The sequence below is a fragment of the Grammomys surdaster genome, unplaced genomic scaffold (genome assembly GCF_004785775.1).
Source record: "Grammomys surdaster isolate TR1022 unplaced genomic scaffold, NIH_TR_1.0 139, whole genome shotgun sequence".
Taxonomy (NCBI): domain Eukaryota; kingdom Metazoa; phylum Chordata; class Mammalia; order Rodentia; family Muridae; genus Grammomys; species Grammomys surdaster.
The window spans coordinates 13,036,036-13,057,392 of record NW_021604597.1 but is presented as its reverse complement, the minus strand read 5'-3'; the positions used below and the strand labels follow the sequence as shown (position 1 = coordinate 13,057,392).

General features: G+C 40.6%; 1 protein-coding gene and 1 pseudogene across 3 annotated transcripts in view; one reads left to right on the top strand and one right to left on the bottom strand.

The window, feature by feature from the left end:
• The window catches only part of Plch1 (phospholipase C eta 1), a 184,820-nt gene that overhangs the window by 125,184 nt on the left and 38,279 nt on the right, over positions 1-21,357 (top strand). For all 3 annotated transcript variants that reach the window (XM_028763496.1, XM_028763497.1, XM_028763495.1), the window contains exons 8-9: positions 9,923-10,043; positions 13,210-13,381. In XM_028763496.1, the coding sequence (XP_028619329.1) occupies positions 9,923-10,043; positions 13,210-13,381 (293 nt within the window). The remainder of the gene's footprint in view (positions 1-9,922; positions 10,044-13,209; positions 13,382-21,357) is intronic.
• Positions 6,362-6,832, bottom strand: LOC114617859 (annotated as a pseudogene).

Genomic DNA, 21,357 nt, shown 5'->3' with positions numbered 1-21,357 from the left:
CCTTGTACAAAGCTCAAGTCTATGTGGATAAAGGACCTCCACATAAAACCAGATACACTGAAACTAATAGAAGAGAAGGTGGGGAAGAGCCTCGAATAATTGGGCACAGGGGAAAAGTTCCTGAACAGAACTCCAATGGCATATGCTCTAAGATCAAGCATTGACAAATGGGACTTCATAAAATTGCAAAGTTTCTGTAAGGCAAAGGACACTGTCAATAGGACAAAACGACAACCAACAAATTGGGAAAAGATCTTTACCAATCCTTCATCTGATAGAGGGCTAATATCCAATATATACAAAGAACTCAAGAAATTAGACTCCAGGCAACCAAATTACCCTATTAAAAAATGGGGTATAGAGCTTAACAAAGAATTTTCAACAGAAGAAACTCGAATGGCCGAGAAGCACCTAAAGAAATGCTCGGCATCCTTAGTCGTCAGGGAAATGCAAATCAAAACAACCTTGAGATTCCATCTCACACCAGTCAGAATGGCTAAGATTAAAAACTCAGGTGATAGTAGATGCTGGCGAGGGTGTGGAGAAAGAGGAACACTCCTCCATTGTTGGTGGGACTGCAAGATGGTGCAACCACTTTGGAAATCAGTGTGGCAGTTCCTCAGAAAATTGGACATAGCATTACCCGAGGATCCAGCTATACCACTCCTAGGCATATACCCAGAAGGTGCTCGAACATATAATAAGGACATATGCTCAACTATGTTCATAGCAGCCTTATTTATAATAGCCAGGAGCTGGAAAGAACCCAGATGTCCTTCAACTGAGGAATGGATTAAAAAAATGTGGTATATTTACACAATGGAGTATTACTCAGCTATTAAAAACAATGAATTTGAGAGGTTCCTAGGTAAATGGATGGAACTAGAAATTATCATACTGAGTGAGGTAAGCCAATCACAAAAGAACACACATGGTATTCACTCACTGATTATTGGATATTAGCTCAGAACCTTAAAATGCCCAAGATGCAACTCACAGGCCACATGAAGTCCATAAAGAAGGAAGACCAAGTGGGGGTGATTCGGTCCTTCTTAGAAGGAGCAACAAAATACTCAAGGGAGCAAATATGGAGACAAAGCGAGGGACAAAAACTGAAGGAGGGGCCGTCTGAAGACCTTTCCACCTGAGTATCCATCCCATGTGCAGTCACCAAAGGTAGATGCTGATGTGGAAGTCAGGAAGTGCATGCTGATAAGAGCCTGATATGGATGTCTCCTCAGAGGTCTTCAAGAGTCTGACATATTCAGAGGCAGATGCTCACAACTAGCCATTGAAGTGATTATGGGGTTCTCAATGGAGGAGTTAGAGTGAAGACTGAAGGAGCTGAAAGGATTTGTGGCCCCATGAGGAGAGCAACAATACCAACCAACCACAGCTCCCAGGGTCTAAACCACCAGCCTGGGAGCACTTATGGAGGGATCCAGGGCCTTAGCTGAATATATAAGAGTGGAGGGCCCTGCTGGGCACAGGTGGAAGATGAGATCCTTGACCTCATGAAGGCTGGACGCCCCAGGGGGTGGGAGTTTTGAGGGTGGGGAGGTGGGAGTGGGGGGGTAGATAGAGGTTACATCCACAAAGAAGAAGGAGGAGGTGTGAGGGGATTGGGGGTTCCTGGGTGGGTGGGGGATGGGGTAAGGGGACAACATATGAAATGTAAATAAAACATCCAATAAAAAAATTAAAAAATTAAAAAAAAAAAAAACAACAACAACCCAGCAAAGGTAGTGTAGCAGAGCTATTTATTTTGAAGAGACTTCATGGTCTATACTTATTAAATTGCTAATCAGTTTAAGTGATGAGGAAATAGATATAAGTAAGATGTGATATTAGTCTTTGAAGAGCTTGCAAATTATCAGGAAGCATGTACATAAAACTATTAGTGTGATATAAAAATTCTATTGCTTGAAGTACAGGCATGGAATAGGACATATAGGCCAGTAAGTGTGGGGTAAACTCTAAGTAATCAAACAGAGTTGGGCCAGGCAAAATGGTTTTAAGTTTAAATTTTGATTTGAGGGACCTGTGAAGGACTTTTCGCTCCAAGAGACAGAGTTATTTTGGCTCACTTGAAGAGACCAGATCACAATGACTGGGACAGCAAGGCAGTGAGAGAATGAGGTGGCTACTCATGCTGCATCTGCAGCCAGGAAGTGGAGAGAGATGAATACTAGCTAGGCACCAGGCTGTCCCCTTCCCTCCTTTGTTATTCCATCTGGGCTCCATGCTCATGGATAGTGTTATGCATGTTTAAGTGGGTCCTCTATCCCCAGCTAAACCTCTCTATATTTTAAACTCATAGTAGGAAATGCATTTAGTCTCCTAAGAGTCTCCCAGGGCTTAATAGTCAATACTATTTAAGATTCAGTTCCTTCTGAGACTCAGTTATCTCAGAACTGGGAGCCTCCTGTAAATTCCCAAAATAATACAGTGGCACAGAGAACATAACCATTCCAAAATGGAGGACTGGGGGCCTAACCCAGAAAAACCCAATCAAAGCAAGAATGAAGTCCACCAGGGTGAACACCAGTCCCTGTACCACTATGTCCAGTATTTGGAGCTCTTGGTGGCTTCATCTGGATTTAAACAACATTGAGTAGTTGTTTCTGTGAGGTCTGTTGCCTGTTACATCTGTGGTTTCTCTCTTGAGCTTATTTTACTCAATCATCCTCTGAAGCTTTACCCAATGAACATTGTACATCCCTAGTATCTCTAATATCCCTAATCTTCACTGCAACTTAGGCTCTCTCACAGGAGCCCCTGTCAGGAAATCCTACCATGCTACAGACCTCAAAGGATATTTAAACCTTGGTGCAAGTCTCCACAACTCCTTATTCTTGAGTTTTGCATGCCTGTGAAACCAGCTCTATGTGACTAGTGCTAAGTTCTGCTATTGCTTGAGAGGTACCCTGGCCCAGTTGGACCATCGCTGCAGTGACCTGGGTCTTTCTGTGGCTGAGCCTGAGAAAAGACTTCTTTCATTAGCCTGACTCAAGCAGGAGAAACTCTTACGTCAAACAAAAGGTTTTCAAATGAGTTTATATATGTTTCACTGTGGAGTTTCAGATCATGCCAAGGCTTGGTGTCTTGTCTTCATATCACCTGCTAGTGTCTAGTGCAAAGCTCTGGCTTTTCCTTAATGCCCCTCCCCTCACTGCTGGGGCTTGAATCCAGCCCCTCAAGACCTAAGTATGTGCTCTACCATTTGAGCTGTACTTCTTTAATAATTATAACCAGCTTGTCTCCATCTGCCCTGTGCTCTTTTTTAAGCTTTTTTTTTTTCTTTCACTGAACTGCAATTTTTCCATATCTTTGTGCTCCACTTTGTGCTATAAATCTGGATAAATTTAAAGGACAATAATAACTATGACACAGCCTTAATGTTCCCATCTTCAGATTTTCTTTGCCAAGTAAATTAATCCATTATTTTTGGATCCAGTTTCATTTAAGTTTTAAGACACAGGCAGATTCCTTGACAGTGTATACTGTGAATACCTCCTAATAGAGTTCTTATTTTTCACTGTCCACCTTTCTGTTGGCATCCTGGACTTGCAAACCTACACCAGAACAGCATATTAACACACTAGAGCTTGTCTCATGCACAGCCCCTGTGAACATTTCGACATTCTTTCCAAACACTGGTTCCAAAGGCCTCTGAGTCACATGGTAAGGTGTATCACACAAGTGTGCACACTTCACGGTACACTTTTCTGTAGTGGTCACTTTCTCAGCACTGGGACCAAATATTTGTTGAGAAGCAACATAAATGAGGAGGAATTTATCTCACCAATTCCGAGGTGTGAGGATGCAAGTCCATCGTGGCAGATAAGACAACGGTGAGAGCAGCTTGAGGCTGTGCTATCTGGAACATGAGGCTGCTGGCTTCTGTTTCCAGATCAGGAAGCAGAGAAAGGGGAATGTGGTACTCTAGCTAACGGTTTTTAAATGTGCAGGTGTAGTACTCAGCTTATAGATAAGACAGTGCTATCTATGTAGTTATAGCCTGGCCCACTCACATACAGTGTCTTCTTATAGAGGGAGAGGAGAAGTGGGAACTGAACTGGGAGACTGGGAGACACTGTTATTATTTAAAGGAAGTGTTAGAAACATTGGGCAAGCCTGTCCTGCTTATCCAAGCCCCTAACACAGCAACTTGGGTGACTGAGGTTGCAGGCTAGGAAGGAACCTAGTGAGTTTTGAAATCTTGTTTCAAAATAAAAATGCAAGAGAGTTGATGAGTTTGTACATTAGATCCTTGATTCAATCTCTTGTACCTTAAAAACAAACAGTGACTAAGTTGTGAGAAGGTAAGCCTATTAGAAGGCCAGTAAGAGAAATGGAGAAACTAGGAGTGGGTGATGACACCGTTCTATGCTAATGGAAGTCTGAAAGGAAGAGCAGAAATGAGTATGGTTTTCTGTTTGTTGAGTTGAGATTGACTTTGTAATATTTAAACCCATGTCTTGCTCTATTGTTTCGATAGCAATATCTGAACTAAATAGAGTGATCCAGAAAAGATACAGGGTTCATAAATCTCTATGGATACAGTAGTTAAAATCAAATATGGGCAGGCAAACTGGTAGGCTGATAGCTGGATATCTTTTTTATAATATTTGATGCTGCAGGCGTGTGTGTGTGTATGTGTGTGTGTGTGTGTGTGTGTGTTTGTGTTTTGGGGCTGACACTTGAGAGAGAGGAAAATGATGTTGGTTGTCTTCAATGAGAGGAAGAGCAGATGAGCTTTTGGAAAAAAATTCATGCTTGATAATTCTTATGTTCTGAGGGATGTAGGAGAGAGAGGCTGTCACTCACTTCTGTATATAGTAGATGGAGACTGTTTGGGGAGCCTAAGAAGATCAACAAATTACTGAAAACGTCATCAGGGAATAGGAGGATGGAGTTAATAGCTCCTTCTATGTTCCAAGCAAAACTCAACTGCTTTGATATAGTTATAGTGAAGTTCGGTTATACCAGCTTCAGGGTTCAGTTCTCAACACCTACATAGCAGCCCACAACCCTATGCAAATCTAATTTCCAAGGATCCAATACCCTCTTCTGGCTCTAAAGGCACCATATACACACGTGGTACACAGATATTTGTGCAGGCAAAACATCCATCCATCTATCTATCTATCTATCTATCTATCTATCATCTATCTATAAATAAAAATAAATTCTGAAAAAGTAAACCAACTATTTATATAAAATAATCTTCAAAATGGTTCTGTAGATTTATATTTTATTCTATAACAATATTTTTTGCAGTAGTTTCCAGACTACCCATTAACAATAGTGGCTTAAGTCAGATGGCTTAATAACCGAATGCTAAAGATGCTCAAAGTACTAACATGGAAAAAACCTAAGTAACAGGTCCTGAGGTGACATTCTCCTCTAGACTATTATTCAGTCCCTTGACTACTTAACACTCAAAAAATTTTCCAGGTTTGATATGTTAAGATGTGGTTCCCTGGGAACCCAGCCTCACTGAAGTCACACTGAGGGTGGACCCTCATTTAAATGCCAACATTTCTTTGGAGGCCAAGAATGGTATTCTGTGGATTCATAGAGTGGCTGTCTACTCTAGATGCCATTACTGCATGCCAGTGACTTTCTTTGTATTGTTTCTCTTACTTTTCCTACCTCTTGGATCCATGACTTCTCTTCTTTTGCTTATCTGTACAAAATCATTGTCCTGCTTGTGACACCAAGATTGAGCCAACTTATAGAATTAAGAATTTATTGAGACTCATAGTTTCAGAGGGTTAGTTAGGGTCCATGACCATCATGTCAGCGAACATGGCAGAAGGTAGACAGCAAGGTATAGTGTTTGAGTGTAGTAGCTGCAAGCTTCCATCTTGAGACACAATCATCAGACAGAGTTGTGCCAACTAGAAGTAGAATGAAATTTTGAAATCTCAAAGCTCATCCCCCATCCCCGGTGACTCACTTTCTTAAACAAGGCTACACCTCCTAATCCTTCCCAAACAGTCTCACCAAAGGATCTATCAATACGCATGAGCCTATGGAGGGGGTTGGGCATTTAAATTTTCGTTTAAAAGACATTATTTGAACCTGACTGTGTTCCCATGCTTGATTTCATACACTGAGCCAAAACTCCTAACTGTCTACCTCTGGCTGGATATGAAAAAGGAAAATTATATCACTAACTAGACAATTTATGATAAGGGATGCATGTTTTTTGTTGTGTTACCACTCTCAAATGAATGGGAGCTTTTAGACACTGTGCCACAGATGGCAGGGATGTGAATTTTCTCTTTACCTTCTTATTTTTTTTATGGTGAAAAAAAAAGTGTCTATTTAGAATGAGTCATCTGGACTCAGTTTAGATGATCCCAATGTTGTTGGCAACACCCAGAACATCATAATCAGGAGCCAAGCGGACATATGCCTTCTTCTCTCCATCAGGCCTTATCAAAGTATTGACTTTGGCCACATCAATGTCATAGAGTTTCTTCACAGCCTGTTTGATCTGGTGCTTGTTGGCCTTGACATCCACAATGAACACAAGTGTGTTTTTATCCTCTATTTTCTTCATGGCTGACTCAGTGGTCAGTGGGAATTTGATGATAGCATAGTGGTCAAGCTTGTTTCTCCTGGGTGCACTTTTCCGAGGATATTATGGCTGCCTCCGGAGCCGCAGTGTCTTGGGCCGCAGGAAGGTGGGTGACGTTCGGATCTTCTTCTTTTTGTGGCTGTGGACGGCTTTCAGCACTGCCTTCTTAGCTTTCAAGGCCTTCGCGTTGGCTTCGGCTTTGGGAGGGGCAGGAGCTTCCTTCTTCGCTTTCGGCGCCATCTTGGCGAAAAGCGTTCTCTCTTTACCTTCTTTCTGTTTGGCAATTACCAAAAAGACCTTTCAAGACCAAAGGTCACCTGTGGTCCAAATATTCATTCAGTCTGAGGATATGTAGAGCCCTGGCACAGGATGTTGTTTTATTCTTTACCTTTTTGTTTGTGTGTGTTTCTGGGCCTTCCACTGTAGCCCAAACTGTCCAAGAACTCAATGTGTAGCTCAGACTGGCCTTAGACTCATTGCAATCTTTCTGCCTCGCCTTGACAATGCACTACATTGGCCTTCGTGTTGCAAGTTTGCATTTCCAAGTCTTTATCCACTAGCTTATGTCAGCAAATGCCTCTCCTGGCATTTGACTTGAAATTCTTCCTTTTAAAATAAAATGTAACTGGACAGTAAATGTCCAACTACTCTTTCTGGAAAGTTTTTTCTAAGAAGAATATTTATACTTACCTGGTGAGTTTGGCCTGCTTTGTACTTTATCATTTTCATATTGGAAGCTTTGATCATCACCTTGAACTTCAATGTACTGTGGAAAGAAAAATGGGTTCTATTTCGATGTTGTAGACAGGTCCTGTTCTCATTTAAGCCTTCGAGCACCAGGAGGTGTGGGATAAGTTACTACGAGGAAACTTCAACACAGATTTAGGTAAATGACTGAAGTTCCTATAGCTTGCAAGCTGGAGATTCAAGTCCTGTTGAGCTAGTATTCTCCAGGCAGCTGCTACCCTTCCTGAATAGCCTATAAGGGACTAAATAGGGATGAATAGATCACAGGAGAATGACTAGACACAGTGGAAGCCTCACACTGAAAAGAGGGAGGTGAGCTTTAAAAGGAAGTACATGCTTTGTTCATGCTTAAGCCTAGTGCTCCAATATTTATTTGTTTCTAAATGCTTAAAATTTGGTCACATGATCCCTTACAGAATTTTCTACAAAGATTTCTTTGTGTCATGAAGCATGAAGTTCTTAGTTCATGTCTGCAACCTGGGCATGGGCACATAGAAGTCTTTATGCGCCAGAGGCACTCATCTAGATCTAGATGAAGATGGCTTTACTCTTAAACACCTGCACCTGGCCTGTAGAACACCAGCCCTATAGAACGTAACAGGTCATAGAGATGTTTAGATCTACAGATGTTTTCATAAACAGCTTTTGCTGGGGATGAAAGTTTAAAATGGAGAATGATGTATATACGGAATGTTTTATGAGGTATTATGGCTTTGGGATCTATCTTCTTCCAAGCTCCTACTTTGATGATGTGTTTTTCTGTCTCCATTACTTGAGCCGTGTTATGTTCTCCTTCAGGGTATGATTGATGACTTGGGGGAGACAGACAAGTCACTGTGGTTAGGTGGGTTTGCTGGAAAATCAAATTGTGTTCCTTTTCTATACTTCCATTTATTCACTTGCTTTCCAGCCTAAGTTGCTTAATGATATGGCAAACTTTGTTATTATGGACTGACTACAATGGTGTTTAAGTTGCTTACAGCTTTCTCTGTTTTCCTTGAAAGCCACCATGATGGAAATCTGTAAATTCCCTTATTACAAAAGTTCTTGTACTAGCCACATGGCCTTCAGAATAATTCACCCTTTGTCAAGGTGTTTTGGGGGCTCTATTGTGTGATCTGGTTGAAAAACAGTGCCTGTGGTACCTGGCTGGTCTGTGTTTTACAGGGATTTGTTAGAATATTTGTATTTTGCCAATACCACCAACTCACTGTTAGCCTTTATATGATACTTGCCTTGAATTTGGCTATCCAGATCTCAGTGCAATTCTAGTGTGTTGATATCCTCAATTAACAGAAACCCAATGAGTTCAGACACAAAATGTTAGAAACTATATCAGCTGTGGATAGTCTTCCTGTGTTTTAAATACTAGCAAAAGAATACTATTTCATGACTTATGACATGAAATATGTTGGTGTGAAGAACAAATCATGTATTGATGTGCCTTTTTAATTTTGCACTATTTCTTTGAAAGATATTGATATATTATCTGCTATATCATTTCTGCTTTAAAAATAGGACTGTAGGTCTGGGAAAGAGGTGTTGAAATTGCCTACAGCCTGATGGGAGTGATACATTCTAGCAAATGTGTCAGGCAATTTTGCAAAATCAGAGTGTGCTTTGCTTGCACAAACCTAAGTGGTGTGGATTAGTCTGCTTCTTAATATGATTAAGAGACACAGCAAACATGATCTCTATGAATCTGTTGCCTATGGAAAAGAGCATATTGTTTTCTAATAAATGTTTTTATAAATTAAAAAAATACAGTCTGAAATAATGATTTAAAAAAGCATAGTGCAGTAGAATATGGACCAATAACATCATTATTCATTATCACTACCAACTAAACAGAATTATACATGCTATACTTCGATACAACTGAAAGTGCAGAATATTTGTTAACACTGGCAATATTGCTAACACATGAGGAAAGTCTTATGTTAAGAGATCATTACAGTTGCCATGCCACAAGGTTTTAGAAATGTCCATTTCAGGCTGGGAATGATGGTGCATTCCTTTAATGCTCACAGCAGAGGCAGGCAGATCTCTGTGAGTTTGATGCCAGCTCACACACGTGTGGGGTGAGCAAGTCTGACATCTGTAGACTGACTAACCATTATCCAGAGACCTTGGCTAAAGGCGATATTGCAGTTGTATGGCCTCAAGGTAGGCTCAAGCAGAACTTCTATCTGTTGCTGGAACCAAAAGCAACCTGCAGATGAAAAGATTTATATGGAGAAGTTCAATCCATTTTAGTTAATAAAGAAAAAAATTAAAGATCATAGTCTTAGGTATATTTGATTTAATTTTGATAAACTCCCAAGAGAAATTTTGATACATGTTGATCTACTTGTAAGCATACTTTTGTAAATTAATAGCACTCAAAAAACCCCCAAATTCTTTATCCTCTCTCTTTATTTTCATGAAGTAAGCCAGAAAGTTCAATTCTTTGTCTTCACATCTTTGTCAAAATTATAGTATGTATAAGTTATAGTAATAATCATAGACGTTTCTAGTACGTTCAGAGATATTAAGGAACTCCAAGCATCTTACGTTGCTGATGTGAACTTCTGTTTTTGCCAGTTGACTGTTGGGATGGCCCAGATGGAGAGCCAGTGGTCCACCATGGTTATACTCTCACTTCAAAAATTCTCTTCAGAGATGTTGTGGAGACCATCAACAAGCACGCATTCGTGAAGAATGAGTAAGTACAGAAACACCTGGGAGCCAAGCTCCACCCCTTCCTTACACCCTCCAGCTTCACTCCTCCTGCCCTGCTTCTCTTCCAGCTCTAAGCAACAATTGAGAACATGTACTATGGCTTCCGAGTTTATGGATTCTTGTGATCCATTCATTTCTTAATCCCATTTTCTCTCATTCTGTCTCCTTGAAAATATCATTGCATTTTTAAATTTCTAAACCCATAAAGCTTGGAAATAAGCTATTATAGATAATAGTTTGTAATCTTTTGAGACTTTATTTTTATGTGTATGATTGTTTTACCTGAATGTATATCTGTGTGTTATGTTCATGCTGTACCTGTGGAAGTTAAAAAAGGGCTCTAGATCCCCTGGGCCTGGAATCATAGACAATTCTTAGCTTCTGTGTAGCTTCTGGGAATTGAACCCTAGTCCTTTTGGAAAGCACCCAGGACTCTTATCTGCTGAACCACCTCTTCTGCTTCATAACAGTTTTATGACACTGCATCATAATATAATAAAGTGCTGAACATTAGACACTTCAGGATATATGTCTTATAGAGATCCAACACATGGATTTATCTTTTTTTTTTTGGACTTCACTGCCTTCTCTTAGTTCTCATTTCTACTTTGGCTCATACTCTGTACTCCAACAAGCCTGGAGTTTTTATAACTCCCAACCTAGTGTGTGCTAGTATCTACCCTAAATACCCCTCCCACCATCCCAATCACCTACTCTATTTTCATACAACAAAATTATTTAAACACTGCCCAGCTGGGAAGCATATTTTGACCCACAGATAATAAATCCCCCCTTTCTTGATACTTAGCTATTTGAACATATATCTGTCATAGCATATAACACCATGGCAAAAAGGTTGGTCTCTTGCCTTCTTATATAGATATGAGATGGTAAACTTATTGAAAGTGTGGAACCATATTTCATTAATCATTGATTTCTGTCTACTTAGCAAGTTCCATAAATATACTAAACATACAAGAAAGGATTTTTAAATTAAAGAGGCAAATTAAAATTGTGATTACATAAAATATTTTAGAAGCTAGTGGCCTTTAAAATTTCCAGTATTTGGTCTTATTAATTAAGCATGAGGTTGGATGCCCTTCAAATAAGCTATTCTTGCTGTGTAACAAATTTAGTTTCTGGCATCTTTTATGATGAAGTATTTAGTGCTAAATTTAGCCTTCCAAACCCTGATTTTTATGACTCTTACATGTCAGTATTTCCCGTTATATAAAATAGTGCTGCCCCATACCTCAGAGGATCACCTGGTGCCAGCAATATTGACTTTATGCTTAAGTATCCTTAGAAAAAATGCTCTATAGGAGCTGGAGAGATTGCTCTGCAGTTAAGAGCACTTGGTGCTCCTGCAGAAGACCTGGATTTGGTTCCCAGAACCTACATCATTTGGCTCACAACCACTTTTAATTCCAGGTTCAATGGCATCTGGCACTCTCTTCTTGACTCAGTGGGCAACAGGAGTGCACCTGCATTCAGGCGAAACACTCATACACATAAAATAGTGGTAAATACATCTTTAAAATAGGAAACACTTTAAATGAGAACATTATAAACTTGTTTAGGACATATTAATTCTGGCCCTTTTATTTTCTTTCTATTTTTAATATGTACTTTTTAGCAAGGCTTTTTAACTCTGGCACTGTGAACATTTGGGGGCAAGATCATATGTGATGGGGAGCCATCTTGTGTTTGTAGGGCATTTAGTAGCTTGTCCAGCTTCCATTCGCCAGATGTCAGCAGCATCCCTAAACTGTACCCACGAAAAGAGGCCTTCACACATTGACCAATGCTCCGTGATGGGATGAGGCTCAAAATCCCTTCCTGTTGAGAACATCCTTCTGCTTGCCAGCACTAAACACTCATGATCTCTTTATACGGGAATTGAGAATTTGAAATTATTTTTGTTGAAACCTACATGATTGCAGAGAGTCTCAGGGATGCTCGCTTGTGGATTTCTCTTCACAACACACTTGGATAAACCTATATGAGAACCCACCAGCCAGTCAGAAAGGCAAGCTACCATCTGCCGAAGGGACCTGTCTGTGACCTCAGCATCGAGTGTTGCAATTCAAACAGAATTCAATTTGAAGCAGTCATGGGCCATCTTGTGGAGCTTGTGCTTGCTCAAAAAAATTCCCCCCCCCTTTGCACTAATGTATAGATAATTCAAATATTGTTTTGTGTACTTTGAAAGAAGATATCACATATATATTCTAATGATATGTGAAAGAACACTAAATTTTTGGTTTTGTTTTGGTTTGGTGTTTGTTTGTCTCACTCTTTGGCTGCTAACATCTTGGCATTTGGTTGGCTTTGGGAATCACCTCCCATTTCCTGCACTGAAACTTGTGTGTTGCTGTAGAATGGATAGTTAGTTTTTAGATGTTTATGTGTGCAGGAAGGTGGGTGTCTATTCACATGCTACACTGCACATGTGTGTGTTAGAGGACAACCAGCAGGAATCCCTTCTCTGCTTCCACATGTGGGAGCCAGGGATCAGGTCCAGGTCATCAGGCCTGACAGCAGCTGCCTTTACTGGATGAGGCTGACCCATCTCACTGGGCCAGCTTTTTTTTTTTTTTTTATTAACTGAAAGCTGCTGTTCTGTTTTATAAAAATAATTTGGGGAGGCCTGACACATCTGACACTTGAAGACACTAAAACAAAGCTGCATCACAGTATTTTTCCCTTAGTTCTCAAGCTGGAGATGGTATATTTTTAGAGTAGGCAACTGCCTTTAATGATAGGCAGCAGTCTCTTTGATGCATTTATACTTGTGAATAAATATGAAAAAAATGACATCACAGATTTTCTTAGGACTCACATTTCATACACACACACACACACGTGTGTGTGTGTGTGCATGTATTACATTCCTCACTTCTTTCCTGATACTAAACTAAGCCATTCTGCAACACTGTACCTGGCAAAGTATATTTGTTTTGAAGTACTTTCTCTTGAGTGCATGCTTATTCTTTCTCCGTTTAGCATCATTTTAATCATTATTAGTATTGTCCATTCAGCTGCCAGGAATTTAAGAATGCAATGTGTACAGTTTCTATTTCCTGGTTTCCAAGATCCCCGTGAGCTGATGCCACTGAACTCCCTTGCCCTTGTTGCTGTTTCCTCAGGTTCCCAGTTATACTGTCCATTGAGAACCACTGCAGTATTCAGCAGCAGAGGAAGATTGCTCAGTACCTCAAAGAAATATTCCAGGACAAACTGGACCTGTCATCTGTAGACACAGGAGAGTGCAGGCAGCTTCCAAGCCCTCAGAGTCTAAAAGGCAAAATCCTAGTGAAGGTAACTACTTTTGCGGGTTACAGCCCAAACATTAAAATGGTAAAGATCGACTACATCTTCCTCCTTGTGAACAAAAAAAGAAAGCAAGTTTAAAAGGGAAATAATTCAAATCCATACATATGAAGGGTATCTGCCCATGCATCTTATGTTAATGTAGAGGCACATCTTCAGAGGCAAGTTACTCCTGACTGCATGTTATGGGTTTGGTTTTCTGGCTGTCCATGCTGTGCAAGTTATTTTAAGTCTGGGAGAGTTCACAGAGAGTTGTGCATGGGAGAGTGAGTGCAAGAGGGATGAAAGCTTCCAGCCTCCATGTATGAGGCATTCTCTTCAGATTCTTTTCTTCTATTTCAAGCTCCAATAACTGTCTGTCAAAAGGGGAAAAAATCTTCATGGTTGATCGGTCTCGGTTATGTGTGTGAGAAGTACTCTTCTCAGACAGAAACATGGGCACAGACATAATGCCCCTCAGGACTCGTGTACTCAAGAGGAGACAGGATGAGCTGAATGGCATTTCATTACAGATGTTCTAAGGGAGAAAACTTCCTGCAGTGAATATCATTAATGCAAACGGTGGTCAGAAAGACAGCTCCTTGAGATCTTTGGCTTTGCGATTTTACTTATCTCCAGTGAGCATTTTCTTTGGACTTAATTCTTGGTTAGATAAGGAACAGAGCAGTAGACAAGGCTTCTTAAAAAGGGTATGTGTGATGGAGGAGAGCTAAAGTCAAGGAAAGAGCCCACCATAGTATAAAACATTTGGAAAGATAATGAAATCCTCAGAGTTGGTCCAAATCTGCTTTTTCTATCAATTAAATTAGAAGTAGAGATCCAGAGTCCACCAGACAGGTGCTGGCAGGCTCTTGTGTAAATCCATGGTGAATAAAAGATCTCAATAATATGACAGGTAATATTAAAGTCAACTTGCCCAAGTCTGGCCAGAGGTAACTGCTGTGCTAAAAATTGGTTTCTGCATACAAAATTAAAGTGATATCTTTGTAATATTGTAAATACTCCATATTCCTTATCCAAGAGTCAGAAAATTAAATGTAGACTCAGACAGTTTGATTATAATCTTTCATTTTTGCTGGACACAGTAGCACACACTTGAGAAGCAGAGGTAGGCAGATTTCTTTCTCCTTTTTTTTTTTGTGGGAGAAAGAGTTTATTTGTGCTCATAGCTTGATGTTCATTTCTTTTTTTTAATTTTTTATTGGATATTTTATTTATTTACAATACAGATATCATCCCCTATCCCATCCTCCCTCCTCCTTTTTGCTTTTATACCATTTTAATTACATGCATGTATTAAGGTCAGTTCTAGGTTGAGGATCTAGTAATACAATAGATGCAAATAGTCAAGGAACAAGCAAGACAATAAACACAAATAGTCAAAGAAAAAGCAAGGCATTAAACCTAATTACATGAACACTCCCATGATAACTGTTTCTAAGGGCTTATCAAGATGACCAAAATAACTGAGCCTACTTTCCTGTCCTAGCACAAGGTCATTTCCATGTCTGAAGCCTACTTCCTTGTTCTAGCCTAAAATTTAGAATCCTGTCTGAAATTACTTCTTTGTTCTAGCCTACTATTTAGATTCCTGCCTGCCTGAAATTACTTTTTTGTTGTAGCCTAAGATTTAGATTCCTACCTAAGATTACTTCTTTGTTCTAGCCTAATGTCAGATTCCTGCCTGAAGTCTACTTCCTTGTCTTTGGCCAGTGTCATATTCCCACCAAGCAGCCCATTTCCTTGTTCTTGGCACATGCCAGATTCTTGCCAAGCAGTCCCAAAGGCTCTCTGCCTCTCCCCCTTTTTTATTTCATTAACAAGACTGAGCCTATCTTAGGTTGTTCTGACAAGAATGCCTTCCTTCATTGAAACAGATGGCTATAAGCTATTGTAAACAGGCAGCTTTTGTGGAAATTTACCAGCCTGAGTAGTCATAGACCTTGTAAATAGGTAGCCTTGGCAGATAATACCAACTTAGATAAGGACAAGTGAATCATAGGCAGTGTCATAGCCACCTGTCCCCTCAACCTTCACCCAGCCGATACTCTATTCTGAAAGATATCTGTATTCCCCCTGAACACCCATGCTCCAGTGTCATCTCCTTCCCCACGTCCTGCCTTTTTGTGTTTATAACCCCTGTGTGAATGAGTAAAAATTATGATTTGAAAAAAATAAATTATTAAAAAAAGAGTTAGAGAAAAAAAAAGAAAAAAAAAGTATGCCTTCCTTACTGGTCATGGAATATGCATTATCAAAAGCAATGCACTTCTGACTTAGGTTTGTAAGGCTCTGTGCAGAATCTTACCTGTGGTAGGCAGATTTCTGTGAGTTTGAGGTCGATCTGGTCTGCACAGTGTGTTTGAGTCCATGTCTCAATTTTCTTCTTGTTTTGAATAGTGGAGATTATGGTGGATATTCAGTGTGCAGTTACTGAACACTTTCTATAACACTAGACCATGGTCATATAGTACAGAATGTCCCAGGGCTTATGGGCACCAAGATAAATGCTACAGATGAAAGGTCTGAGGCAATCTTTGGAAGGATTGGCAGCAGTGTGAGCTATGAGTATTCCAGATGCATCAGAGATTCATTCACTATTGGAAAGGTTTCTTAAAAGTTAAGAAAAAAAGCTGGGCATGGAGAACATTTCTGTAATCCCAGCACTAAGGAAGCACAGTCAGTAAGACTATGACTTCGAAGGTAGCCCATGCTATCTTCTGTCTGGAAAAAAATAGATAGATAGATAGATAGATAGATAGATAGATAGATAGATAGATAAAAATTAAAACTAAGATTGCCTGATGTGTTCCATCACTTTCCTATTTAAAACAAAAGCAACACTGCTCTGGCAGAAAAAATAGTCTTCATTCCAAAGGCAACATGGAAAGCTTACTTACCACTCAGGAGGCCAACACATTGACCCACCAGAAGTACAGAAAGAGTTATATCTACAAGGGATGTGTGTCTGTTTGTGTATGTGTGTGCATGTGTGTGTGTTCCTGAAAAATAAGCACAAAGTTGCTTTTGAGCAAATATAACATAGTTAGCAGCTTTCCCCCAATTGCGTTTGCTAAATGTAGCAGCTGTTCTGTGCCCTGAGGTTCCTATTCCTTTTTAATGATTTATTTATTTTTATTCCATGCACACTACATGTGTTTTACCTACATGTATGTCTGTGTGGGAGCCCTGGATCCCCTGGAGCTGGAACTATAGACAGTTGTCAGTTGGCATATGGGTGTGGGAAATTGAACCCAGGCCCTCTGGAAGAGCAGCCAGTGTTCTTGACTGCTGAGCCAGCTCTCCAGTCTCCTGAGGTTCCTCACTTTGCAGGTGGGATCACAGGAGTGTTTTCATTGCCCTGGGTCACAGATAGTTTGAAGCTGAGAGGTAATGTTTCCATATTCCATGACCAATTAACCCAATGTTAGAGCATAACTGAAATTGTTTGCAGACCAGAAAAGGACTCCCAGGAGGCACCTGGGTCCTCCTTCATTTATATCTTCTCAGACTAAATTTGTTTACATCACACAAGATTTTACCCTATTTTATTCTTTTTCATGTTTTCATTTGCTTTTATATTTATAACTGTACTTTTTCATAGTAGTATATTCTACTATTACCATCATTATTATTTTTGTGTCTTGACCACAGTTTGCCCTCTTTCTCTCCCCCTAGTGCGCCTCCCCCCCCCACCATGCCTCCTGTCATCTTGTCTGATCCTCTTACATTTCACTTCAGAAAAGAGCAGGCCTCCCATGGACATCAACCAAACATGGCATAGCAAGTTGCAATAAGACTAAGCACCTCTCTGCATATTAAGGCTGGAGAAGACAGCTCAGTAGGAGGAAAGGGGTCCCAAAAGATGGCAAAGAGTCAGATAGAGAGCCCCTGATCTCACTGTTAGAAGTCCCACATGAAGACCAAGCTACACAACTGTAATAAATATGCAGAGGCTGTAGGTCAGTCCCACACAGGCTTGCTGGTTGTCGGTTCAGTCTCTCTGACACCTAGCACCTGCCCCCCCAACTCCTCCTAGATCTTCCCCATCTGTAACCCATATAGGTGCACACCCATTCTTCCCTCTCTTAAAATAAAAAGGCAAGGTGCTAGTGGCACACTTTTAATCTCTGTACTTGGGAAGCAGAGGCAGGCAGATCTCTAACATAGAAACCCATATTTGCATAGAATGCCCTGAGATTTTGGAGCATTCAGTTTTAGATGGAATGTGTTCATCACACCTCACCCCGCGAGGCTCAGGGATCTATGGGAAGAGGAGATGGACAGACTGTAAGAACCAGAGTTGATGGATAACTCCAAGGAGACAGGGTCTTCCAGACAACAGGGCTGATGCACACATGACTTCAGAGACTGGCAGCACATACAGAGCCTTTGCAGGCCCAATCCAGAAACAGTCCTAGCAGGGCATGGTGGTGCATGCTTGTACTTGGGAAGCTGAGGCAGGAAGGTTGCATGTTCAAAACCTGCCTGAGCTACAGAGAGCAAGGTTGTGTCTCAAAAAGAAAGGCAGAGCAGCGATGTTGTTCTGCAATGCTTTTCTTCCTGCTTAAAAAAAAGAATCGAGCTAGAAGTATGGCAAAGCTGGCCAAAAATACAGGAGTCAGTGTGCAGCCTCTTAACTACATTTGAAAAAGAATGATGAGCTCTGCTCGGGGATATTATATGACGTCTACCGTTTGTTTTTATCCATTCATTCCATGCCACCGTGAAACAAAGGGAAATTGAAGCCCGTGGGTCTTTACTCCTCATGCCTGGCTGCCTTGGCACTCTTCCATCCCATGGAGCTGAAACCATGTACATCATTTGAGAAGACTTATTCTTAACTCAGGGATGCTTTTTTGTTTATTAGTTTCATTCTACTGAACATTATTTTAATGGATTGATTTTGAGGCTATTTTACAAGAGAAAACTGGTTTCAGGGTATTTATATGTCTGTGCACAGGTCTACTTTGGTATCTGTTATTGTGCCCAACAAAATGTTGACTCTGAGTAACTTGGTTGGTGATGAATCCATGAGAGATGCTGGTATCATTGTCACTGTGGTTGCTGAGTGTATCTGGCTACCACTTAAGTGACTGCTCACCATAGCTTCATAGTAGCTCTACAGATATTCTCTAAAGTAAAGAAAATGAACTCATTTTCTGGGAGCTTTCTCCATAGACAATACCTGAAATCATATTTATATGCATTTGAGCATTTTAATTCTGGGCAAGCCTGCCATTAACAGTACACAAATTGAAGCTGAGAGTGCCGTTCTTGTGGAATGCTTGCCTATCGTGTGTGAAACTCTGGTTTGATTCCCATCACCACCTTAACTGGGCTTGGTGATGTATACAAGTAACTCCTACACTGAGGAGTGGAGGGGCAGGATCAGAAATTGAAGGTCATCCTCCCCTACAAAGTGAGTTCAAGGCCAGCCTGGAGTATAGAAGACCCTGTCTAAAACATCAATGCACAAATATGATCTGACCACTTCAGTCTTAGAAATGCCATTCTTTAAGTCGAGGAACATATTCAAGTCTCTAAATCCTAAATGCTTTAAATGAATGCAGATTTTACTTTCATTACATAGATTATCTAATCATTTTGAAATTATCAGAGTGCTAAAGCCCATAGTCAAGGGCTTTGGTTGTATAGGAGGATGCAGGACAGTATTAAGAGAGGCCTCTTACAATCCAGCAAAGCACTACAGTACAGAATCAATTACCAAGTTCATTCCATACTTAAAAAATTTCTTTCTCTGTTTTGAATTTAAAATGCTAGATATTTGACTTTTCAACTTTTCTTAGAAGTAGATGGTGCACCTACAAATTACCAGTCAGGTGAACCATCCTCTGGGTGTGAAGAAGAAACCAGAGGTCCAAACTGAGCCCATCTGCTGAAGGATGATAGAAGAAGCCGATGGTAGCCTTTCTGCCAGCAGTTGCTGAGACCACTATATGGATGATGAAATTACAATGATCTTTGCACCTTATTTTTGCAAAAGGCATTTTCACTGAATTAGGTCTGACCCTCCGATTCTATTTGTATGTTATGCATCTATGACTCCACAGCAAATTGAACCCAAATTTAGCAACCTGAAGTAGCAGGCATTATCCCATGATCCCTGCTGTGTTTTCTGTTCAGAGCCTCCTAAAAAGCTGCAGTGAAGGTGTCAGGTGGAAACAGTTACCTCAAGGAGGACTGGGAGGAGAAAGCCTTGTTTCTAGGGTCAGTTAATGGCAGTGATTGGCATGTTCTTGCAGGATGTTTGACTGGAGACCTCTAGTTCTTTGTAGTTCTATGTAGTTCTTTCCATTGAACAGTTCACTTGTGTGTGTGTGTGTGTGTGTGTGTGTGTGAGAGAGAGAGAGAGAGAGAGAGAGAGAGGGAGAGAGAGAGAGATAGGAGAGATCGGAGAGATGTGGAGGTTTGACGGATGGATGAATGTGGAAAGATAAGAAGGAAAGTAGGTTCAGGAAGGACAGACACCCTATCATTTTGCTCTGTTATGTTTAGAAGTGGTCACTAGGTCCAGTCCACACCCATGAAGAGAGTATCACAGAAATAGAGAGATAAGAGACAGGAGATCCTGGTGACTTTTGGAGGCTGCCCACTGTAGCTGCCTCAGCCACTTGCCTCAGAGCCTGGTTCTGCCCATCCCTGCCCTACAGCATATTCTGGGAGCAACTTCATATCCTATTAATATTCCTTTTGTCTCTCAAGTCAGAAGCCTACCTTAGAACTCTCTCTTATCAGTCCCTGGGCCTAGACTTCTCTTGGCTTTTTTTTTTAACTTTTTTCTGAATAAAAATTGGGAAGTATAGAAGAAGGGGAAAACCTACAGAGGTACTTACTCTTAAAGAAGCAAAACAACAACAAGACACATTCATGTGTATTTACACGTGCATGCATGCTCATGTTCATATGTGGGGCTACAGGGAGAGAGGCACAGGGTGTCTGAGAACAACTATAAGTATCAATGTCTGCCTTTTACCTCATTTGAGGCAGGCCTAATGAGCTTCCTGAGATTTCCATGTTTTGTCTCCTTTCTTGCCATAGAAGCCATGAGATTATAGACACAGGCTTCTGCCACCCTGCTTTATATGCCTTCTATAGACACAGGATTCTGCCACCCTGCTTTATATGGCTTCTATAGACACAGGCTTCTGCCACCCTGCTTTATATGGCTTCTGGGGCTCGAAGTCACATCCTCATGCTTGTGGAGCAAGTGGTTTATTTACCCTTGAACATCTCCCAAGCCCGAGATATTTGTTCTTAATAATTGACTGTATCTACTTCCAAATTACTTCCTGGTGATTTTATAGATCTGTAAGATCATATTAGGTATAGACAGTCCACTTCCTGTGTCTGTACTGAAGCTGCACAGGTTTCTTTCCCTTGGGTTACATAGCATTTATGTTATATTATGTATGATAAGTAACCTAGAGGGTGATTTGAAGTGAACAAGAGGATTACCGATACCAAATTGTGTTGAACATCTTTGGGATTTGGTGTCTGAGAAGAGTTCCAGAGCCAGTTTCCCATGGATACTTGGGGATGAATGTAATGGTGTAACTCACATCTCTGCCCATCTCGTTATGAGAGTTTTCCCTGTCCATGGTCTGTGATTTCTGAAATGTATTGGTGACTCCAGAATGGCCTAGTTCTGGGACTGTTGTTTAAACTGCATTGTTGTTCTATGAAAGAAGGGCTGGATGCGAAGGGGCACCAGCCGACAACTGCTAAGGACAGCTTTCCCCTGCCCTCTGAGGAAAGCAGGCTGCTCTCAGGGCTATAGTGTCTTTTCGCCACTAAAACAAAATGTCTTAGCCTGGGTAACTTAAGAACAACAGAAGAACAGCCTGTTCTACAAGCTGAGAAGCCCAGCCTCCAAGTTCTGGAATTCTCCTTTTCTCTTTTTCCTTTTTCCTTTTTCCTTTTTCCTTTTTCCTTTTTCCTTT